At 37.9% G+C, this 25,530-nt stretch overlaps 1 protein-coding gene across 5 annotated transcripts in view; it reads left to right on the forward strand.

Annotated features, from left to right (window-relative positions):
• Positions 1-25,530, forward strand: part of FAM13C (family with sequence similarity 13 member C) — a 179,166-nt gene that overhangs the window by 149,233 nt on the left and 4,403 nt on the right. For 2 of the 5 annotated variants that reach the window (XM_078434267.2, XM_078434263.2), the window contains 5 exons: positions 13,745-13,826; positions 15,453-15,664; positions 21,634-21,729; positions 23,238-23,437; positions 25,045-25,146. In XM_078434267.2, the coding sequence (XP_078290393.2) occupies positions 13,745-13,826; positions 15,453-15,664; positions 21,634-21,729; positions 23,238-23,437; positions 25,045-25,146 (692 nt within the window). The remainder of the gene's footprint in view (positions 1-13,744; positions 13,827-15,452; positions 15,665-21,633; positions 21,730-23,237; positions 23,438-25,044; positions 25,147-25,530) is intronic. The other 3 variants (XM_078434264.2, XM_078434265.2, XM_078434266.2) reach the window with 3 other exon arrangements.

The following is a 25,530-nucleotide window of genomic DNA, read 5'->3' on the forward strand; positions in this document are numbered from 1 at the left end:
GCTGATTTGGATGCCTTTTATTTCTTTGTGTTGTCTGACTGCTGAGGCTAGGGCTTCTAACACTATGTTGAGTAATAGTGGTGAGAGTGGATATCCTTGTCGTGTTCCTGACCTTAGGGAGAAAACTCTCAGTTTTCCCTATTGAGGATGATTTTCGTGGTGGGTCTTTCATATATGGTTTTTATGATCTTAAGGTATGATCTTTCTATCCCTACTTTCTTGATGTTTTTTTTTTTATCAAGAAAGGATGATGTATTTTGTTAAATGCTTTCTCTCCATGTATTGAGAGGATCGTATAGTTCTTATTCTTTAATGTGTTACTATTATTATTAATGTGATGTATCAAATTGATTTAATTGCACATATTAAACAAGGCTTGCATCCCAGAAATAAATCCACTTGATCATGATAAATATTTTTTTAATGTATTCTTGGATCCTGTTGGTTAGTAACTTGTTGAGGATTTTTGTGTCAATATTCATCAGGGAAATTGGTCTGTAGATCTCCTTTTTAGTGGGGTCTTTGTCTGGTTTTGGAATCAAGGTAATGCTGACCTCATAGAATGAGTTTGGAAGATTTCCTTCCATTTCTATTTTTGCAACAGCTTCAAAAGAATAGATATTAACTCTTCTTTTTTTTTTTTTTGTTTTTATTTTATTTTATTTATTTATTTTTTAATATATGAAATTTATTGTTAAATTGGTTTCCATACAACACCCAGTGCTCAAACCAAAAGGTGCCCTCTTCAATGCCCATCACCTACACCCCCTCCCTCCCACCCACCATCAACCCTCAGTTTGTTCTCAGTTTTTAAGACTCTCTTATGCTTTGGCTGTCTCCCACTCTAACCTCTTTTATTTTTCCTTCCCCTCCCCCATGGTTTCTGTTAAGTTTCTCAGGATCCACATAACAGTGAAAACATATGCTATCTGTCTTTCTCTGTATGGCTTATTTCACTTAGCATCACACTCTCCAGTTCCATCCACGTTGCTACAAAGGGCCATATTTCATTCTTTTTCATTGCCACGTAGTACTCCATTGTGTGTATAAACCACAATTTCTTTATCCATTCATCAGTTGATGGACATTTAGGCTCTTTCCATAATTTGGCTCTTGTTGAGAGTGCTGCTATAAACATTGGGGCACAAGTGCCCCTATGCATCAGTACTCCTGTATCCTTTGAGTAAATTCCTAGCAGTGCTATTGCTGGGTCATAGGGTAGGTCTATTATTAATTTTTTAAGGAAACTCCACACTGTTTTCCAGAGTGGCTGCACCAGTTTGCATTCCCACCAACAGTGCAAGAGGATTCCCATTTCTCCACATCCTCTCCAGCATCTATAGTCTCCTGATTTGTTCATTTTGGCCACTCTAACTGGCGTGAGGTGATATCTGAGTGTAGTTTTGATTGGTAATTCCCTGATGAGGAGCGACGTTGAGCATCTTTTCATGTGCCTGTTGGCCATCCGGATTACTTCTTTAGACAAGTGTCTATTCATGTTTTCTGCCCATTTCTTCACTGGGTTATTTGTTTTCTGGGTGTGGAGTTTGGTGAGCTCTTTATAGATTTTGGATACTAGCCCTTTGTCCGATATGTCATTTACAAATGTCTTTTCCCATTCCATTGGTTGCCTTTTAGTTTTGTTGATTGTTTCCTTTGCTGTGCAGAAGCTTTTTATCTTCATGAGGTCCCAATAGTTGATTTTTGCTTTTAATTCCCTTGCCATTGGGGATGTGTCAAGTAAGAAATTGCTGCGGCTGAGGTCAGAGAGGTCTTTCCTTGCTTTCTCCTCTAGTGTTTTGATGGTTTCCTGTCTCACATTCAGGTCCTTTATCCATTTTGAGTTTATTTTTGTGAATGGTGTGAGAAAGTGGTCTAGTTGCAACCTTCTGCATGTTGCTGTCCAGTTCTCCCAGCACCATTTGTTAAAGAGACTTTTTTCCAATGGATGTTCTTTCCTGCTTTGTCAAAGATGAGTTGGCCATACGTTTGGGGGTCTAGTTCTGGGGTTTCTATTCTATTCCATTGGTCTATGTGTCTGTTTTTATGCCAATACCATGGTGTCTTGATGATGACAGCTTTGTAGTCGAGGCTAAAGTCTGAGATTGTGATGCCTCCTGCTTTGGTCTTCTTCTTCAAAATTACTTTGGCTATTCGGGGCCTTTTGTGGTTCCATATGAATTTTAGGGTTGCTTGTTCTAGTTTCGAGAAGAATGCTGGTGCAATTTTGATTGGGATTGCATTGAATGTGTAGATAGCTTTGGGTAGTATTGACATTTTGACAACATTTATTCTTCCAATCCATGAGCACGGAATGTCTTTCCATTTCTTTATATCTTCTTCAATTACCTTCATAAGCTTTCTATAGTTTTCAGCATACAGATCTTTTACATCTTTGGTAGATTTATTCCTAGGTGTTTTATGCTTCTTGGTGCAATTGTGAATGGGATCAGTTTCTTTATTTGTCTTTCTGTTGCTTCATTGTTAGTGTATAAGAATGCAACTGATTTCTGTACATTGATTTTGTATCCTGCAACTTTGCTGAATTCATGTATCAGTTCTAGCAGACTTTTGGTGGAGTCTATCGGATTTTCCATGTATAATATCATGTCATCTGCAAAAAGCGAAAGCTTGACTTCATCTTTGCCAATTTGGATGCCTTTGATTTCCTTTTGTTGTCTGATTGCTGATGCTAGCACTTCCAACACTATGTTAAAGAACAGCAGTGAGAGTGGACATTCCTGTCGTGTTCCTGATCTCAGGGGGAAAGCTCTCAGTTTTTCCCCACTGAGGATGATATTAGCTGTGGGCTTTTCAAAAATGGCTTTTATGATGTTTAAGTATGTTCCTTCAATCCCAACTTTCTCGAGGGTTTTTATTCAGAAAGAGTGCTGAATTTTGTCAAATGCCTTTTCTGCATCGATTGACAGGATCATATGGTTCTTATCTTTTCTTTCATTAATGTGATGTATCACGTTGATTGATTTGCAAATGTTGAACTAGCCCTGCATCCCAGGAATGAATCCCACTTGGTCATGGTGAATCATTCTTTTTATATGCTGTTGAATTCAATTTGCTACTATCTTATTGAGAATTTTTACATCCATATTCATCAGAGATATTGGCCTGTAGTTCTCTTTTTTTACTGGGTCTCTGTCTGGTTTAGGAATCAAAGTAATACTGGCTTCATAGAATGAGTCTGGAAGTTTTCCTTCCCTTTCTATTTCTTGGAATAGCTTGAGAAGGATAGGTATTATCTCTGCTTTAAATGTCTGGTAGAACTCCCCTGGGAAGCCATCTGGTCCTGGACTCTTATTTGTTGGGAGATTTTTGATAACTGATTCAATTTCTTTGCTGGTTATGGGTCTGTTCAAGCTTTCTATTTCCTCCTGATTGAGTTTTGGAAGTGTGTGGGAGCTTAGGAATTTGTCCATTTCTTCCAGGTTGTCCAATTTGTTGGCACACAATTTTTCATAGTATTCCCTGATAATTGCTTGTATCTCTGAGGGGTTGGTTATAATAATTCCATTTTCATTCATGATTTTATCTCTTTGGGTCATCTCCCTTTTCTTTTTGAGAAGCCTGGCTAGAGGTTTGTCAATTTTGTTTATTTTTTCAAAAAACCAACTCTTGGTTTCATTGATCTGCTCTACAGTGTTTTTAGATTCTATATTGTTTATTTCTACTCTGCTCTTTATTATTTCTCTTCTTCTGCTGGGTTTGCCGTGTCTTTGCTGCTTTGCTTCTATTTCCTTTAGGTGTGCTGTTAGTTTTTGTATTTGGGATTTTTCTTGTGTTTGAGATAGGCCTGGATTGCAATGTATTTTCCTCTCAGGACTGCCTTTGCTGCATTCCAAAGCATTTGGATTGTTGTATTTTCATTTTTGTTTGTTTCCATATATTTTTTAATTTCTTCTCGAATTGCCTGGTTGACCCACTCATTCTTTAGTAGGGTGTTCTTTAACTTCCATGCTTTTGGAGGTTTTCCAGACTTTTTCCTGTGGTTGATTTCAAGCTTCATGGCATTGTGGACTGAAAGTATGCATGGTATGATCTCAATTCTTGTATACTTATAAAGGGCTGTTTTGTGACCCAGTATGTGATCTATCTTGGAGAATGTTCCATGTGCACTTGAGAAGAAAGTATATTCTGTTGCTTTGGGATGCAGAATTCTAAATATATCTGTCAAGTCCATCTGATCCAATATATCATCCAGGGCCCTTGTTTCTTTATTGACAATGTGTCTAGATGATCTATCCATTTCTGTAAGTGGGGTGTTAAAGTCCCCTGCAATACCACATTCTTGTCAATAAGGTTGTTTATGTTTGTGAGTAATTGTTTCATATATTTGGGGGCTCCTGTATTCGGCACATAGACATTTATAATTTTTAGTTCTTCTTGATGGATAGACCCTGTAATTAGTATATAATGTCCTTCTTAATCTCTTGTTACAGCCTTTAATTTAAGGTTTAGTTTGTCTGATATAAGTATGGCTACTCCAGCTTTCTTTTGACCTCTAGTAGCATGATAAATAGTTCTCCATCCCCTCACTTTCAATCTGAAGGTGTCCTCAGATCTAAAATGAGTCTCTTGTAGACAGCAAATAGATGGGTCTTGTTTTTTTTATCCATTGTGATACCCTATGTCTTTTGGTTGGTGCATTTAGTCCATTTACATTCAGTGTTATTATAGAAAGATATGGGTTTAGAGTCATTGTGATGTCTATAGGTTTCATGGTTGTAGTGATGTCTCTGGTACTTTGTCTCACAGGATCCTCCTTAGGATCTCTTGTAGGGCTGGTTTAGTGGTGATGAATTCCTTCAGTTTTTGTTTGTTTGGGAAGACCTTTATCTCTCCTTCTAGTCTAAATGACAGACTTGCTGGATAAAGGATTCTCGGCTGCATATTTTTTTCTGTTCATCACATTGAAGATTTCCTGCCATTCCTTTCTGCCCTGCCGAGTTTCAGTAGAGAGATCTGTCACAATTCTTATAGGTCTCCCTTTATATCTTAGAGCACATTTATCCCTCGCTGTTTTCAGAATTTTCTCTTTATCCTTGTATTTTGCCAGTTTGACTATGATATATCATGCAGAAGATTGATTCAAGTTACGTCTGAAGGGAGTTCTCTGTGCCTCTTGGATTTCAATGCCTTTTTCCTTCCCCAGTTCAGGGAAGTTCTCAGCTATGATTTCTTCAAGTACACCTTCAGCACCTTTCCCTCTCTCTTCCTCCTCTGGAATACCAATTATGGGTAGATTATTTCTCTTAGTGCATCACTTAGTTTTCTAATTTTCCCCTCATACTCTTGGATTATTTTATCTCTCTTTTTCTCAGCTTCTTCTTTTTCCATAATTTTATCTTCTAGTTCACCTATTCTCTCCTCTGCCTCTTCAATCCGAGCTGTTGTCGTTTCCATTTTATTTTGCATTTCTTTTAAAGCGCTTTTCAGCTCCTTGTGGCTGTTCCTTAGTCCCTTGATCTCTGTAGCAATAGATTCTCCGCTGTCCTTTATACTGTTTTCAAGCCCAGCAATTAATTTTATGACTATTATTCTAACTTCACTTTCTGTTTATATTGTTTAAATCGTTTTTGATCAGTTCGTTAGCTGTCGTTATTTGCTGGAGGTTTTTTTAAGGGGAATTCTTCTGTTTGGTCATTTTGGATAGTCCCTGGAGTGGTGTGGAACGGCAGGGCACTTCCCCTGTGCTGTCTTGAATAACTCGCGTTGGTGGGCGGGGCTGCAGTCAGACCTGATGTCTGCTCCCAGCTCACCGCTGAGGCCACAGTCAGACTGGTGCGTACCTTCTCTTTCCCTCTTGTAGGGGCGGGATTCACTGTGGGGTGGCGTGGCCCATTTGGGCTACTTGCACACTGCCAGGCTTGTGGTGCTGGGAATCTGGCGTATTAGCTGGGGTGGATCGGCAAGGTGCACAGGGGCAGGAGGGGCAGGCTCAGTTTGCTTTTCCTTGGTGATCTGGTCGGGAGGGGCCCTGTGGCACCGGGAGGGAGTCAGATCCGCCGGAGGGATGGATCCGCAGAAGCACAGCATTGGGTGTTTTCGAGGTGCAAGCAAGTTCCCTGACAGGAACTGGTTCCCTTTGGGATTTGGGCTGGGGGATGGATGAGGGAGATAGCGCTGGTGAGCACCTTTGTTCCCCGCCAAGCTGCGCTCTGTTGTCTGTGGCTCAACAACTCTCCCTCCCGTTGTCCTTCAGCCCTCCCGTTCATGAGCAGATCTGTTAACTTATAACATTCCAGATGTTAAGTCCCACTTGCTGTCAGAACACACTCCGTCCGCCCCCTCCATTTTTGCAAGCCAGACTCGGGGCCTCTGCTTTGCCAGCGGACTGCCCCTCCATCCCGACTCCCTCCCTCCAGTCCGTGTAGCGCGCACCGCCTCTCCACCCTTCCTACCCTCTTCCGTGGACCGTATATGCTTGGCTCTGGAGAATCCATTCTGCTAGTCTTCTGGTGATTTTCTGGATTATTTAGGCAGGTGTGGGCGGAATCTAAGTGATCCGCAGGACGTGGTGAGCCCAGCGTCCTCCTACACTGTCATTTTCCCCTATTAACTCTTCTTTAAAAGTTTGGTACAATTCCTCTGGAAAGCCATCTGGCCCTGGACCCTTGTTTGTTGTTTGTTGGGAGATTTTGATGACTAATTAAATTTCTTTACTGGTTATGGGTCTGTTCACATTTTCTGTTTCTTCATGTTTCAGTTTTGGTAATATATGTTTCTAGGAATTTGTCCATTTCTTCCAGATTGCCCTATTTGTTGACATAATTTCTCATAATATTCTCTTATTATTTGTTTTTATGCAGTGGTGGTTATGATCTCTCCTCTTTCATTCTTGATTTTATTTATTTTGGGTCCTTTTTTTTTTTTTTTTCTTTTTGATCAATCTGACTAGGGGTTTTCAATTTTGTTAATTCTTTGAAAGAACCAGCTCCTGGTTTCATTGATCTGTTCTACTCCTTTATTATTATTATTATTATTATTATTATTATTATTATTATTTTAATTTTGATAGCACTGATTTATGCTCTAATCTTTATTATTTCCTGTCTTCTGCTGGATTTGGGCTTTATTTGCTGTTATTTTTCAAGCTCTTTAAGGTGTATGGTTAGGTTGTGTACCTGAGACTTTTCTTTCTTCATTAGGAAGGCCTGGATTGCTATATACTTCCCTCTTATGACTGTCTTTCCTGCATCCCAGAGGTTTTGGGCTGTCATGTTATCATTTTCATTGGTTTCCATTTACTTCTTAATTTCCTCTTTAACTTCTTAGTTAACTCATTAATTCTTTAGTAGAATGTTCTTTCATCTCCAAGTATTCATTGTCTTTCCAAATTTTTTCTTGTGGTTGATTTTGAGTTTCATAGCATTGTGGTATGAAAATATTCAGCGTCATCTCAATCTGTTTGTACTTGTTGAAGGCTGATATGTGTCCCATTATGTGATCTATTCTGGAGAATGTTCTATGTGCAGTTGAGAAAAATGTGCATTCTGCTGCTTTAGAATGAAATGTTCTGAATATATCTGTTAACCATCCAGTCCAGTGTGTCAGTTAAAGCCATTGTTTCCTTGTTGATTTTATGCTTAGATGATCTGTCCATTGCTGTAAGTGGGATGGTGAAATCCCCTAATATTATGGTATTATTATCAATGAGTTTCTTTATGTTTGTGATTAATTGATATATATTTGAGAACCTCCACGTTGGGGCATAAAAGTTTACAATTGTTAGATCTTCTTTATGGATAGACCCCTTAATTATGATATAATGCCCTATTCATCTCTTGTTACATCCTTTATTCTAAAATCTAGATTGTCTGATATAATTATGGCTGCTCCAGCTTTCTTTTGGTGACCATTAGCATGGTAGATGTTTCTCCATCCCCTGACTTTCAATCTGAAGGTGTCTTTAGGTCTAAAGTGGGTCTCTTGTAAACAGCATATAGATCAATCTTGTTTTCTTATCCATTCTGTTACCCTACGTCTTTTGATTGGAGCATTTAGTCCATTAACATTTAGAGTAAGTACTGAAAGATATGAATATAGTGCCAATGTGTTGCCTATAGAGTTGGAGTTTCTGGTGGTGTTCTCTGGTCCTTTCTAGTCTTTGTTGCCTTTGGTCTTTTTTGTTTTGTTTCTTCTTTTCTCCACTCAGAGAGTCCCCCTTCAAATTTCTTGCAGGAATGGTTTCGTGGTCATGAACTCCTTTAGTTTTTGTTTGTCAGGAATCTCTTTATCTCTCCTTCAGTTTTGAACGACAGCCTTGCTGGATAAAGAGTTCTTAGCTGCATATTTTTCCAATCCCGCACGTTGAATATATCCTGCCACTTCTTTTTGGCCTGCCAGGTTCCTGTGGATAGGTCTGCTGCAACCCTGTTCTGTCTTCCCTTATAGGGTAAGGACTTTTTTTTCCCCATTGCTGCTTTCATAATTCTTTCCTTGTTTGTGTATTTTGTGAATTTGACTATGATATGCCTTGTTGATGGTCAGTTTTTGTTGAATCTATTGGGAGTTCTCTGTGCTTCCTGGATTTTGATATCTATGTCTTTCCCCAGAGTAGGAAAATTTTCCAGAATAATTTGCTGACATAAACCTTCTACCCCTTTTTCTCTCTCTTCATCTTCTTGGACTCCTATGATTCAGATGTTATTCCTTCTTAATAAGTCACTGAGTTATCTAATTCTTGTACCATGCTCTTTTACCTTAGTTACTCTCTTTTTTTCTGATTCATTATTCTCCATAATTTGTCTTCTCTTATCACTGATTTGCTGCTCTCTTCATCCATCCTTGCCACTGTTGCATCCATTCAATATTTCCTCTTGGTTATAGCATTTTAAGTTTCATACTGACTAGATTTTACTTCTTTTATCTATTCAGAAAGAGATTCTATGCTTTTTTCAACTCCAGCTAATATTCTTATTATTGTGACTCTAAATTCCAGTTCAGACATCTTGCTTATATCTGTGTTGATTAAGCCCCTGGCTGTCATTTCTTTGTGTTCTTTCTTTTGGGGTGAATTCCTTCATTTTGCCATTTTGGAGGAAGAAAAAGGATAACTTAAATAAAATAAAAAGTAAAAAAAATTAAAAACAACACAGAAAATCAAATAAAAGAAGCTAGATCCTCTGTCTAGGTGAGTTTTGGTCTGGTTGTTGAAACTTGATAGAATAGAGAAAAAAGGGAAAAAGAAAAGAAAAAGAAAGAAAAAGAAAAAAAGTAAGAAAGTTTAAAAATTAAAAATATGTATAGAATAAAATAGAATAAAATGTAATGAAGAAAGTGAAATAGAATAAAATACTTAGAAAAAAATAAAAAACATAGTAAAAAGAATTAAAAAAAAATTTTAAAGGAAACTATGGGCGCCTGGGTGGCTCAGTGGGTTAAGCATCCAACTTCAGCTCAGGTCATGATCTTGCAGTCTGTGAGTCTGAGCCCCAAGTTGAGCTCTGTGCTGACAGCTCAGAGCCTGGAGTCTGCTTCAGATTATGTGTCTCCTTTTCTCTCTGCCCCTCCCCAACTCACACTCTGTCTCTCTCTGTCTCTCAAAAATAAATAAATGTTAAAAATTTTTTAAAAATAAAATAAAAAGACAAAAATAAAATTTTCTTTTTCTGTATCCAAGAAAAATAAATGAAAGGAGAAAAAGAAAATAAAAGAAATAAAAAAAATAGATGAACCAGGCAAACAGAGTGAAACTCGAATGAAGTTACATCCAGTTTCCCCTAGAACTCAAACAATGAAGCACTCTATAATCTGTACACTAAGAAAATGGAGAAACTTGTGGTTCTCTAGGACATGTGCTTGGAGGGTGGAGTTGGGCGTGGCTTGGTGTAATGGCTCTGTTCTCCACTAGGTGGCAGTGCTTAGCTTACTAGGATGGATTGTTGTGGTATATGTGTGCATGTGCATGTAGGTGCACGTGCAGGAGAGGTGAAAATGGCATCACCCAGCTTCCTAGTTTCAGGCACAGGAACTTTGTGTTCTCACCTACCCAACAAGCAATCAAGGATCCCTCCTTTGTCTCAGTCTTCTTCTGTCCATTCCCCACTTCTACACTGTGTCTGTGTCCAGGCTGTCAGCCTGCCATACACCTGGAAATTCTTAAATCAGACTGATCTGGATTTGAATCTGGCACAGCCAGTTAGGAACTCTGTGACTTTGGACTTGTTATTTTATCTTTCTGAGTCTCCGTTTATCCATCTGTGCAGTAGAGTTAATATTAGTAGTGACTTCTTAAGTTTGTATTAGATGAGTGAATATTATACTGTAATATAATGCTTATCACAGTGTTTCACACAAGGGAAGTAAGTGGTCCTAGATATTATTACATTTTTAATCTATTTTAGTGATATTCGACCAGGCTATCCCCTGACAGTCCCTGCCTTGTCCAAAGAGGGAGAAGCATTTGACACATTAATTCTTCACTAAATTTTTCAGCCTGCAGCCACAGGACTCTGGATTACTTCTTTCTATTGTAAGAGCCACCCAGCAGGCTGCCTATTTTAATAGAATTTCTCCTGGCACCTCCTGTTTTTGTCTAGAGAAGTTTTAGAGCTGGTGCAGGCACATGCTCACACAACACACTTCAACATCACAAATGCGGATGAATGCATTTGGGAATAGTAGAGGAGGGCATCATGGTCACCACTGCTTCAGTGTGTACAAAAGTCTCTGATGTAATCAGAACCTTTGATGTCTCAGGGAACAGAGCTTCCCCTCACCCTTCCTGTCAAGGTGCCAGGCTGTGGTTAGAGGTTTGACATGTCATTGGGCTTTATTTGGTTGCTGTGTGTAAGGCTTTCCTTCCTGTCATGCGTACTGTGGAATTAATAGCACCCACAGCTAATATTTTAGTCTGAGCTCTTGCTCGGCCTCCATGTTAGTCTGATGCCCTGGTACAACATGCATCTTTCCTTCTATGTTGAATGTGACCATTTTATATTCCTATCCAAACCCTGTTTATTTCTACAATTAATTTCACGTTTAACTATCATTAGACTCATGGACTTAGAAAAGGCTATTTCAGCCAGATGTTCACTATTTGTGAAATTAGAGAATGTTAGAATTAGAAGGGATCAGCCAGTCTTATTTCTCATTTGACCTTTGAAGGAACAGGCTCAGAGAAGGGAAGTAACTTCCCCAGGATCACACAGCAAAGAATTGACCTAGCCAGGAAACTCAGGTCTTTTTATTCCTAATCAGATCTCGTTCCAAAGTGTCTTTTGAACTGTGTTTGATAGAGCACAGATTTGGTCCAGTGATACCCTCAGTCATGTGCCTTGGAGATCCCATTTTAGTTGCATTGAACAAAATATACACTGTAATTTCTGGGCTTATAGCCTCTTGGGGTCTATTAAACTGAAGTATTTCAATTTATAAGTTAGAAGGCTTGAAGATCCACAGCTTGTTAATGAAAACTTTCCATGCGATTTTAAAGCTGCCGTCCTTGTGAGCTTGATTTAACCTCTTTTGAAAGCTCCCCCAGGAGTAAAGAAATAAAAAAAATCATTTCAGAAAATGATTCCAGGCTTTAAAATATTTTGTCAGAAGAAAAAATCAGCCTTAAATTTTTCCTATGTCCTGTTTGCAGTAGTGAGAGCTCATTTCTTTAGTAGTCCTTGTTTCTAGGGTTTTAGGCTTTTGTTCTTAACATTACTTCAAAAGATGATTGGGGCCAGGGAGTGTGTTAAATGGGTGATGGGCATTAAGGAGGGCACTTTTTGGGGTGAGCACTGGGTGTCATATGTAAGAGATGAGTCACTGGGTTCTATTCCTGAAGTCAAGTCTACACTATATGTTAACTAACTCGAATTAACTAACTTGAAAGGTGGTAACTGTGTAGAGCATATCAGTGACAAAGATGTTTTCCAGGTGAATAAGATGTGTTTACAGATCAGAGGGTAGAACTCTGTGAGGATTTTGTGAAACTAAATGTAAAACATTGGCTGTCCATATAACCAGGCTGTTACCCAAAGCCAGCATACTAATCTGTGTATCAGGGAAGAGGTACAGTGCATCATCCTAGCACATCATGGGTAGCGCCAGGCTAAGCTGTTTGGGAGGTGTGTCCTTGTGTCACTGTCCAAGGTACTGAAACTAGGCCTTCACTCATAGAAAGCATCTATGCTATCCCATCTGAGCTCCCGTAGGAAAAAAACACTGTTGTTTTCCTTCAATCGTTTCCATCTTGATTCAGACATATGTGGTTTTTACATCACTCTAGAAGTGACAGAACTGTGCCTTGTGTTTCACTATTAATATATTTATTTTCCCATGTACATTTGATGACTATGTCAAAACAAGCACTGTTTTTTCCTTTGAACCTAGGAGAGACACATTTCTCTCCCGATGCCTTTCTCTCACCAGAAACTTGCTAACGTTATACAGACTTAGTGGATGCTTTAAAAAAAATATGGCACAGCCCCTAGACTTAGCCAAGGTACATATTTACTTATCAATGTACATATTTCTAGCAATATTATAATTATGATCAAGTCATTGTAAACATTCCTATATAGTCTTGTATATATTCAATTTAAAGTAACCATTAATTTTCTTGAGTCTGCATTGAAGTTATCAGGTGGCTCTGATTTGTTTAAGAATGATCTCACTGATCTATGGGGATGGAGACTAAGTATGTCTATCTTTCTTTCCTAGTTTCTCTCCTGTAGAAAATCCACTTTCATGCTCTGAGAAGAAACCCAGAAATCAAAGTGAATGATTTGTATTAACAGAGTCATTTCCTTCCAAAATCAAAAATAATTTTTATTGCCACATCCAACTTTGATTAGCTACTTGGCAAGAGATACATACCCCTACATGTATGTTTGTTGGTGAAAACATATCCAGAATTCCCATGAAAGTCTGATAGTAACACTATTACTATTGTCACCACCAGTGATAATAATAATAATAACATTTGTAATTATAGCTAACACACCTGTAGGGTATAGCATATTCCAGTAACTACTTTCACTGTTTTACATACATCAACTAATTTATCCCTCACAGCAACCCTATGAGGCAGATGTTGGTGTAATCCTCATTTGGCAGATGAAACTGAGGCTAAGTAATTTGACCAAGGTCAGACACATATAATTAAGTTTGACTTTAGTGCTAGCCTAGTAGGATATTGAGTGTATAAACAGTGAGATGATTAGAAATCTGGGTATCCCCCTGAAGTACTGATTTCCCAGACTATTGTCGGGTGTTAGACATCCTGGGGTCTCCTTTCTTGAGCTTGTTGGAAATGACTGATAGGAAATCTTCGAGTTTGTTAGTATAAACCAGACAAGTTGTGGTCATAAACCTTGTTTGTAAGTACAGGCAAGGGAGTAAGCACTGGTTTGTATCAGTGCAGTCATTTGCGCTGATATGAAGAATGGCCTAGCAACCACATGTGGGGTGTGAGTGGACCACAGGGTGATTGATGGTCAGACCGTAGGGGACACTGGCATGGACAGGCTATATGAAAAGTGATGAGTGACCAGGCATGTTTAGGAACAATGCCCATGGAAAGGACAAAAGTGTGGAGGAGTTCAAGAATGTTTGCTTTGTTTTTCAGAACTAACTCTATCATCTGGAAGTTGTCATACATGAATTTCTCTCCCAGATTTATGTTTCTGAACCATCTCTGTGTGTCTTGGCTGTCTAAAAATTTTGATTTTCCTTTCTTACCTTTCTTTCCCTCCCTCCCTCCCTTCCACCCACACTTTCCCCTCCTTTGTAGCCTTCACATGGTGACAAGACTTCTAATCCTGAAGTCCTGAAATGGATGAATGATTTGGCTAAAGGTCGTAAACAACTTAAAGGTAAGTTCCAGCCAAGAGTCTCTTTTTCCATAAAGGAAGCAGTTAAAATAGATAATTTGCTCCAAGGTATTTTTTATTCTTTTCCACCTGTGCCCTCTTTAACCTCATCTCTCACGTAGATTGGAGGCTCCATTTTGAAATAAATGGTCCTGGGTCCCTTTCATTATTTGGCCCCATCTAATAATTCTCCTTACAAAGAGATTGAAGAACTCCAGACTCCAAAGAGAAATGATTCACTTCAGTGCCAGGAACATTTCAACACGTGGAGTATTAACTTCCCCCTAGGTTACTGGATTCTTGGATGTTAGAAAAAGGCCTGAACAATCATTTACTCCGCATAACGCATTGTACATATGAAGACATTTATGTCCAGAGATAGAGACAATTTATGTAGCTGGGAGGTAGTGCGCTAGATATAAAACTCAGTGCTCTTACCTCCTAATCCAGTGTTCTTCTTTCCTCTTTCTCTGGAGATTATGATGATGATATGAGTGTTAATTAACTCTAAAATCCATTTAAAAGGACTATGGTATTTACCAATAAAAATTTATTTGCCTCCTCTGGGGTGCCTGGGTGGCTGGCTCAGTCGGTTAAGCATCTGACTTTGGCTCAGGTCATGATATCACATTTCATGAGTCTGAACCCCACATCCAGTTCTGTGCTGACAATGCAGAGCCTGCTTGGGATTCTCTCTCTCTCTCTCTCTCTCTCTCTCTCAAAATAAACTTTAAAAAATTATAAAAAAAATTAATTTTCCTTCTCTTTCCACATTCTTATTTCAATACTTAGATGTGGAAATTTTTCCAAATTTGTAAATTTTCCAAAGGTGATAAGGAACTGGAAGGGAATCTGAATTCAGTGGTATTAAACTGTAATGACGTTGCAGGTTTATAAAATATGCAATGTTTAAACATCACACCAGAGTATAACTAAAAAACAAACACCAAACAAAGAAAATGAGCTCTGTAATTGAGAAATCAATATAAGTGGCCACCTTTAGCATATTCTGAAATTTAATTCCATGATAATTCCCAAGTTGCTTTTTTACTTTGTTATTTAGGTTTATATAAAAACACATTGCAATAATGGTGAATCCTGGATTTTAAAAGATGACATTAGACAAAATTGTCAAGTTGGGACTGCACTCCCATCTCTCATATCCTATCCCTCCTGTATTTCCTCAGATGTCTGCATGTGTAAAGCCTTACAGAAGTGCTTGCATTTACACAGGGGCTCTTAATGACACAAAACTTTCAAAACTCAAGTAAATGAACCAGTGAGTATAGAATTCCAGGTGTTGTGGTAGGTATTGGGTGAAATATTTGAGGGCCTGGTACCATCTTCCTCTAGATCTCATCCTCTGAAATTTAAACCACTGACTTACTTCTACACATAACCCTCAACTTCCATAAGATCCCAGTCTCTAGAGCCCTTTGTTTTCACACCTGAGTAGGAGATATGCTGTTTGTTCTAGTTATTAAGGCTGCCCTTGCCCTGTGGAAAGCTATCAGCAATAGTGTCCATTTCCACTGACTTCACATCAGTGGTGGGAATTTCTGAAAGGCTCTCTGCTCTTAAGCCCAGTGAGTCCTCCTTGCTCATGGTAACTCATGGCATTTCTCTTAGAACTAAAGCTGAAATTGTCAGAAGAACAAGGGAGTGCTCCCAAAGACCTACCTAGAAACCTGTCCTGTGAGCAACCTGCAGTCCCCAGAGAGAATGGGAAGCCAGAAGCTGTGGGCCCTGAGCCAAGCTCCTCTGGAGAGGACACTCCTGATACTGTGCTGACATGCCTAAAGGAGAAGACAGAGCAACTTCCTGCTCAGGAGGATTCTAAGGTACCTCACCATATCCTCACAGGTCCCAACATTCAATAGGATTCCAGAGAGATTATGGTTTTGACCAATTTGTACGAGCACTTGGCACTACATAAACATCTTTAGGAGACTGGTTCTGAATTTCAGTCAGGTGACCTAGCAAGTTATTGACCATGACCTATAGGTGTTGCCACTTAATTCCAGAATGTTATTCTGGAAGTTATACTATTGCATGCTGGTAGGAAGCAAATAGCAAAGATATTAGGGTGTATCATATCTACTTTCTCCATTATTCCCCCAATAAATTAGCAAATTAACCCAAGACTAGTATTACAATCCCATTTTACCATATATTTTATTTAAAAAATAATGCAGCTGGGATGAGGTATACATAGTAAGGAAAATGGTTTAGTATCTTATAAGATAGATAGGTAGGCTTTTTAAGAGAGTGTTAGGTAAAAAGATGTCTAAAGACCTCAGTTTTAGTCTTTAGACTGAAGTCTTTAGACATCTTAGTTTTGAAATCTTTGTGAAAGATTTCACATCCTGCACATCTTCTCATCCTGCACATCTATGCTTACATTTCATTTATGACCAGGAACCTTCCTTGTAGTCCTTTCTGTATCAACTCTAAAAGTGGTATGATTGCCTTTAATTTCTTGAGTAAGAGTTGTAGCTTGCATATCATAGCCCTAACTATGCTGTATGACATTTTCTATCTCTCATTTTATACTTTAGACCTCTTGAGTAGAATAGCTATTTGTAGCTCATGATCCTACAGTGTCTGTACATAGTAGGTATTGAATAAATGTTTGCTGAATGAATGGACAGATGAATGAACGAACTAACATATTTAACTTTGGAATCAAGTATTATTGATAAGAATGGTGACTTTACCTGTTCTATTGCACATTATATGGTCTTAATCATAGGTGACAACATATGCCAAATCCCAAAAGGCTCACCATATGCCCCTGGACTTGTTCTTTACATGGAGACTTGTGATGTACAAGCAGAAATGGGCCCTTGGCCACCTCTATTTTTATGAAATACTTTTAGATTAAAAAAAAACAATTCTATGTTGTAAGAAGTGAATAGGTTTTTATCCACTTGGCCAACTCATTCCACCCCACCAAAGATTCTGGATTTTTATGATAGCCAGCGGATAAGTGGGTAACACACACACACACACACACACACACACACACACACACACACCTAATTCTATGTTCTACTTGATTAGGGCAGTGAGGGATGAGTTAGGATTGGTAGAGTAGACTTAGATCAGGACTCAATGCTTCAATAAGCCACTTCCTAGCTATGTATACTTAGTAAGTGAATTAGTTCTCTGAGATTCAATTTACTCATCTATAAAATACAGATAATACCTACTTACGTAATTATTGTGACAATAAGGAAAGATGCCTGGTGACTGGTGGGCAATCATTAATTTGAAAAAATATTTGAGTGCCATAATAAGCACAACAATGTGTTGTGAGGTATGATACATATTGGATATAAGATAGAGAAGCTATGAGGGTTACTGCCCTCATGAAACTCATGTAATTCTGAAAATTGGGATACAACAACAAATAAACAGCTCAATAAGTAAAATTATTAAAGATTTTGATAAGTAGTGTGCAAAGAATTAGATAGTATAGAAAATAATGGGTATGCTTTCTACTTTATATAATGTGACTAGGAAGGCCAATAGGTGACATTTAATGAAGAATCAGCAGGCCAAGAGAGCAGCAAAAATCATTTTAGGCAGATGGAACTGCCAATATGAAGGCCTTGAGGGAAGAGATTGTGTGTACTTAGAATTCTTGGGTCTGAGGGCTAGAGCACAGGATGGCAAGAGATGTCAGAAAGTCAGGCTGGGGCCCCTGACCTAGTACCTTTTAAGTTACTACCTAAAGTATTGGAAAACTGTTGAGTCGTTGAAAGCAGGAAAGTGACATGGTGTGATTTACATTTAAAAGATACTTCTGAAATTTTTAAAAATATTTATTCTTGAGAGAGAGAGAGAGAGAGAGCAGGGGAAGGGCAGAGAGAGGGGTGTGTGTGTGTGTGTGTGTGTGTGTGTGTGTGTGTGACAGAATCTGAAGCAGGCTCCAGTCTCAGCTATCAGCACAGAACCCGACGGGGGGCTTGAACTCATGAACTGTGAGATCATGACCTGAGCTGAAGTTGAACACTTAACGGACTGAGCCACCCAGGTGCCCCTAAAAGATCTTTGTGATTGCTGCATGGAGAACAAATCACAGGGGAAAATTCTGGATAGAGAAAGATGAAATGGGTGGTTTGGACTAGCATGAAAGCCTTGGGGACGGAAAGAAATAGACATACTCAAAGTATATTTTGGATGTATAATCAAAAGGATGTGCTGAATGATTGGATGGTAGGAGGGAAGGAAAGGAAGAATCCAAGATGGTGACAGGTCCATTTACTGAGATAGGGAAAACTACAGAAGGAACAGATTCAGGATGAGAGTGAAAAATTAAGAGGTTCTGTTTTTAACACGTTCACTTTAATATTTTTGAGGAATACAGTGACCAACCATCCCTGGTTTCCTTGGATTTTCCTGGATGCTAAAAATTTCACGTCTTTCAAAATGCCCCATCCTGGAAAAATGGGGATGGTTGGTCACCCTACTGAGACATCTAAGTCTAATAGGCACATGCACAGAGAGTCTAAAGATCAGAGAAACATATTTGAGTTGTTTGGAAGTTATCTTTGCTTAAATGGCAATTTATTTCTATTATTTTAAATGAAGTATCTGTTAAACTGTATAATAAGTGTCAGAAGCCCCTTCAGATAAAGCTAGCATCTCTGCAGTAGGCTAAAGTGAGGCCCTTTAAATAGAAAGCATCTGTAGTGGAATATGTAGCTCTCAATATCTAAAGCTGTAGTATTGTTCCTGGGGGAGGGGGGGGAGTTAAAATAGCAAACCTGATAGTGGCTAGTCAGCTATCAGGTGGTTCCTACAGGAGAGTCCAAAAACCACAGAAGCAGCCAAGGGAGGATTGCAAATTTCCACAGTAGCTATATTATTCCTGGATCCTCAGTGAACTCATTAGCACTTGAGATTATCTGATTAGGTTCTATTTCTTTACACTCAAATTGACAGATTATTTTCATCTGGGGTCCTTGCTTTACTGTTGAAAATACTGTAAATATTAAAATTTCCAAGATGAAGAATTATTTCTTTTCTAGAGAGAACTTTATGAAATTTTTACATTTGGTGTTTAGTCAGAGTCCATACTAAAGCTGATAAATCCCACAGCATTGCCTTGTCAGTTCAGATACTGCTATAGGGTAATTTTCTTCCTCTTTTATTTATAGATGATTTTTGGAGGTAATAACTTCTGGGTCACAGGGTATCTATTCATTGAGCACTGTAAGTGATGAATCATCCCTTAGGTATGACTGTGGTGCCTATTTATGTCCATTTCTTGTGAGAATCTTGAAATGGTGCTGGCACATCATACCCATTTTATTGCCCTTTCTCAGAACTGTAGGGTGGTATCAGGTGCATGGCACAAATTGAGCACTGTAAGTGAATGAGTCATCCCTGAGATCTGACTGTGGTGCCTATTTATGTCCATTTCTTGTAAAAATCCTGAATTGGTGCTGGCATGTTATACCCATTTTATTGCCCTTTCCCAGAACTGTAGGTGGTATCAGGTGCATGGCACAACTTACTAACTGGATGAGTAATGGCAGTTACTTCTGGCCCTTCACTAACTGCAGCATCTTTGAGGAGGAAAGCAGGTTTTTAAAAATATATATAACTCATTTTATTTTAAAAAATAAAATGAAAATACAGTGATTAGTAGGTTGTTATACCCACTGGTTGTTATACCTTGCAGAAAGGGCAACTTAAAAGTAAAGGGCACAAAAAAGTAAGATCCCATCAAGTTATTTTGCCTACTTGTCATTTTAAATAATAAAACAATTTTTAAAATTGGTAATACTATCTCACATAGTTCAAAAGAAAATACAAATGGCCACACATTAAATAGATTCTTTGCCACTCCATCTGCTAGCTCTAGAGGTCTCCCATCCCCAAGCAGGTAATGTTTGCGGCTAATGTTTTATGTGTACTTTTGGAGTTTCTATATAAAGCATATACAAGGGATTGCTTTGGTAATTATTCTAAGAGTAAAATCAACTAATCAGAGTGAAAGATGAGTGCATACATTGTACATGGACCCTGATTTTCATCTGGCATCTTTGGATGATATTCTTCTATAATGGCATTTATCATCCTAAGCTGCTCTTTGGTCACTATTTTCCTCTTTTAGGACAAAATTTAGCTTTTCTAGAATCCAAAGAATTTAGTAAAAATGAATAAAATTACAAAAATCAAACTGCTGTACAGAGATGCTAATAATAGTTAAATGCATCATTTTTCTGAAGTTGCTTTCTATGAAATATAAGTCCCAATGAGATACTGAATAAAAAACATTGTTCATGTTTTCTGAACTTGGATTGAGATTTTTTTCTTTATTACCTATTAAAACCCCATAAGATAGATAAAAGGTTTGTTTTTTTCATGGCAAGATGTATCATGACTAAGAAAATATTTAAGAAATTATTAGGCTGGAAAACGAAAGGGTCTTGTGGTTACTTAACCAATACTTAAATGGCTTCTACAGAGAGAGGTGATCTATCTTTCTACTGAAAATGAAAGTTCTTAGGTTATAGCCTATGGAATTTATATGAAGATTGTTAAAAATTAGGGTACTTTTGTTTTTAAACCTGAGTTGATATATTTATAGCAGGGAATGGGGATGTGTTGAGTACTGTGAGAATTTTTTAAAATATCTGATATAATTTTTGTCCTCAAGAAACTTCTAACTCATTTGGGCAGACAAATCTGAAACACAGTACATAGTTAAGGCCCAGATAATCAGATAGAAAAGTTCAGAGAAAAGGGAGCTAAATGTGGGCCAGAACGGTTCTCAACTGGGACAGGGGTAGGGTAACATGTGAATAACTAGGAAGTTTGAAAAATACACATACTTAAGTCATGTTCTTTTCCTTCAGGATCCCTTTGTGGGATCTGGAAGGCAGAGATCCAGAGAGCACCTTGGGTATGTGTACTTTGACAAAAGATACCTGGGTAATTTGCTCTGTGCTATTTCTCCTGTTTCCTTCCTGCTAGTCGCTTAGTGAGAACCATCTGACCAGAGTGAAAAAATTGTGTGTAGTAAACATATAGCAAATTAGAAGGGAGGAAAACCAAGGCAAGCAGAGGTTTGGTCATTTTGGATGGTCACTTTGGATGGAGAGAAGGATTATAGTGGTGGTGGGTAGGTAAATAGAGGATTGATAGATAAATAGGAAGCTATTTAAATTTTTATGCGCAGTGTGACCTGTTAAAAATAGTGCTTAGGAGAATACATATTTGGACCAAGAGTTTATGAAATCTTTCAGTTGGAAGGAACTTTGTAATTCCAACCTCCTTATTGTACAGGTAAGATAAGGATTCAAATAAGTTAATTGTCATATCAAAAATAGTTTGTGGCAGAGCTAGCCAGTAACCTAGTATATACTCTAAGCTTGTGATGAAGACCCATACAAAGTTTGTGTTTGTGAATATAATCATGAAGATCCATATAAAATACATGTTTCAGAAGAAAAATCAATAGGTCTACATATTGTTTTTTAAGAATGAAGAAGTAAAATGACAGGCTTCTTACCATTACATATTTAGGATTCCTTCAGAAGCTTTAAAAACATCTTTCTAAACTTGGACCTATCCTTTAAGAAACTTTTGCTGGAAGAAAATTGGCATGTGCTTTAAACAGTATCTTATAATTGTCTTCCCTTTTTCTAATTACTGTTGCATTATAGTATTATTAATCCCTTACTTTGAGGCTTCAAAACTGTTTTGTTTTTTTTTTTTTTTTGCCTGCTAAAAATACTGACATGCTTTCATTCTTGCCTGAGAAAGGAACAATAATTAATTTCATGTTTTTCAGGTAGCTAAGCAAGACAAGAACCTCATAAAGCCTCTTTATGACCGATACAGAATTATCAAGCAAATCTTGTCAACACCTTCCCTTATTCCAACAATTGTAAGTCAGGATGCTTGCATTAACTAGAAACCTGTACTTGTGCTTGGTATTGTTTAAGTAGGGAGGCAGCACTATGACAGTTATAAAGAAGCCTTTTTGGCAGTATATGCTGCTAAAAAGGTCAGTTGTTATTTCACACAGTAGAAATGTGGTCTCCTTTGAGCCAAATATCATACTTAACAGGTGGATGATAATTAAAACTATTATGAAACAGGAATATATAGCAACTGCATTTTTTAGTTTATTTTGTGAGAGAGCACACATGGGAGGGGTGGTAAGAGAGGGGAAGAGAGAGAATCCCAAGTAGGCTCTGCACTGTAAGCATAGAGTCCAATGTGGGGCTCAAACTCACAAAACATGAGAACATGAACTGAGTTGAAATCAAGAGTTAGACACTTAATCAACTGAGCCACCCAGGTGCCCAGCAATTGCATTTTTGAAGCCAGTTTTAATATTTGCTTTAATTTCTTGGATGAGGAGAACAACTGATGAATTTCAATTTCATCATCTAATTTACAACACAGCTAAACCACACAGAGTCTTTCTATTCCGTGTGTTAATTTTTCTTCTTTAATAAGAAAATTGACTACATGTTCCTTGATACAAATGCAACATTTGTTTTTGGTACCATTTGACCATCACTGAATAAGACATAAGATTTATTTCAATAGAAAACATGGCTACTAAAATTGAGCTAGACTGTTTTTAATAAAGAATGATTTATGGGAATACAGAACTAGAAAGGCACCACAAATCCTACTCCATTAATATTAAAACAGTCACTTGCTCAAGATATCAGTATAAAAAGGAATAAACATTAACAAATATACATTTAAGTATACTGGACTACATTTATAATTTCACAATTTTCAAGACAAACACAACAGTGATTCATAATCTCTAAAATGTTCCTATTAAAGAAGCATGGTTTAAAATGGGGTATGATTTTCAGATTTCCTTGCAAAAAATTCTTTTGGTTGTGGTAAGTATTAGCAGAACTCCATTTTGCTTTGGCCTTCATAGAGCTCTTCCCTGAATTTGTCAATTTTCTGACTATCCTCTATATCTGAATGTGGCCCACACCAGGATCTGATTTGGGGTATTTCTGAATAACAAAAGGTGTCTGAAGTCCATTTCATCCTAACCCATGTAACTGTTGTGAAGCTGGGGTCCAGGTCTGAGTGAAAGGGAGGAACTAGTAGGCAGTGCAGCCAAGAATGGGACCATATCCTAGATTCTGTGCCTTCTTTGGTCCAGCAAAAAGACGAACTTGCTGAGCATTTTAGCCCAGCAGTGGGTGGGGATGGGGTGCTTCTTTGATCATTAACTTCTGTAAGTTTTTTGATACAACTGAGGAAGAGTCACTCTTGTTTGTTTCCTTCTGGGTTTTCAGTGGTACAGGGATCACCTACTCTTTTCATGGTGTCTATTTATGGTTCCTCTTCCTGTTTTTGCTTCAAGAGTCACTTAGCATTTTTGTGACTTTATTTAACTCTGCTTGTGATAAGCAGGAGGAAGAAGACTCTGATGAAGACTGTCCACAGGGAAGCCAGCAACCTTCTCTGCCAGATCCAGCATCTCACCTGCCTATTGGCGACCACCTCACCTTCTCTAATGAGACGGAACCTATTAGGGTCCTGCTGTCAGATGAAAAAAAAGAAACCAAACAACCAGCCCTATCCATGTCCAATTTACATGAGGCCACTATGTGAGTGTGAATCTTAAATATGGAGTTTCTTTTTAACTCTTTATAGTCTGAGATACCTTACATGTGCCTACAAAATTCACAAGAGCTGTTAGATTCTCTAAAAAATGCAACCTACTAGAGAGCAGCCTAAAAGCATAATCTGGTTGTTCTCTTTATTGGAGAATTGAAAAGACAAAGCCATGAGGAACCAACACTCTCAGTAAGGTCCTAAAGATGCCAAAAATGTTAATGTTCAATTTCCTCTAGTTGCATACCTTTTCAGCAGGTTCTGGCACCAGTCTAATTCTCAGCAGTGTGTGAAGCAGAGCTGGCTTTTGAAAATGCTAGACCAAAAGGAATTGGGGTCCCATGTGGTTCAACATTTGTCAGGGCCTTTAGATAAGATGGTTTCTCTAGCCTGGGAATCACCTTGGGTTTCAGTAAATGAGCTGCCCTTTTTCTCCTAATGGCCCTTCAGGAGCTATTTGTATTTTCATTAGTATTATCATTATTGTTATCATTACCATTATTTAGTAGTTGGCATTTCTCTTCATCATTTCACCTCCTTTGGTTTGTATGTTATAGGCCAGATTATGAGATTTCCTTTAACATGTATTACAGTGTGGTGAGTGTATACCTCAAGATAGGTATAGAACCCACCCACATATATGAGGTGAGACTAAGGACTAAGTTGTAAATTGGGATTTTAGTGTGTTTGTAGAATCAGTTGGTACCACAACTTTGGCTCAGAGAAGTAACCCATTTGGAAGCAGAAAATCCATCTTCCTTCCGCTCTTGTTTTCTTTCTTTTTTTCTCTCCTCTCTTTCCTTTCCTTCATTTATTTGTTGGTTGTTTGGTTCTTAAGCAGCTTTTGAGGGGTGTTAGAATATTTTTTTAATGTCAATATATAATTTCAGGGCGTTCAGTCTCTGAAACCATGCACAAGTTCCCTAGATAAAAATTCCTGCTCTAAAAGTATATGCTTTGTCTTAGTAGAATGAAGTGAGTAGAATTTTCAGTGTAACTCTATCTTCACTCTGGGTCTAATTTCATTCCCAAGGTTTTTGCCATTTTCCCCATACTCTACATTAAGGATGGAACTTGTTTTAAACTCTCTTCCTCTTGTGCCTCTTAAGTCTAGTCTATCACCAAATACCAGTGAGTATTCTTTTAAAATGTCTCCTTTTCCCTCATCCATTCATATGGTCATTACCCTCATCACACTTCATTTTTTTTTTTAAGATTTTATTTTTAAGTAATCTCTACACCCAATGCGGGGCTTGAATTTACAACCCTGAGATCAAGAGTCACATGCTCTACTGACTGAGCTAGACAGGTGCCTCACCCTAACCATATTTTGTAATGGACTTAGTCACTCAGTCGGCTTGCCTTTTTTCTCCTCTCCTTTCTCCTTTTGTTCTTTCTCTTCTCCTATGACATTGTTTTCATTCTCTGCTTATGTGCTTCTCTATGATTAGGTTCTACATGTACTATATTTATTCAAAAGATACTTTTAGGCAGAACCCTTCTGTATCATAGTATGATTTGCTGAATAGATAAATCATTTTATGATGTCTCAATTATGCCAGAGTTTAGTAATGGCAAATCCATATTTTACTTGGTATAGGCCTGTACTTCTTGACCATCTCCGAGAAACTAGGGCTGACAAGAAGAGACTTCGGAAAGCCTTAAGAGAATTTGAAGAACAATTTTTTAAACAAACGGGAAGGTAAGTTGGGCAAAGATTTTTTTAAGCAAGTATTTCCTAGGGAACTATCATTAAGAATGAGCTGGAGTTTTTAGCAGGAACGTGAATTTATAAAAGATATAAATAATTTCAATAGTGACTGAGATCTAATGCAACATTCTAATAGTGCCATTATTAGGTATGTTTTATGGGAGGCTGTAGCCATCAAGTATGACATAAGCCTTTAAAAAAATAAAGATGAATTCCAAAAATTCCTAACTTTGCCTTATAAATCTCTTTATAATTATTGAATTTATCTAAAACTTTAAGAAATCTATTTGATTTTTTAACCCATATAATTTATTTGTTCTTGATTAGTTTCACAAATTATTCCCTACTTCATTAATTCTTCCTTTGCTTTAAATA

The sequence above is a fragment of the Panthera onca genome, chromosome D2 (genome assembly GCF_046562875.1).
Source record: "Panthera onca isolate mPanOnc1 chromosome D2, mPanOnc1 haplotype 2, whole genome shotgun sequence".
NCBI lineage: Eukaryota > Metazoa > Chordata > Mammalia > Carnivora > Felidae > Panthera > Panthera onca.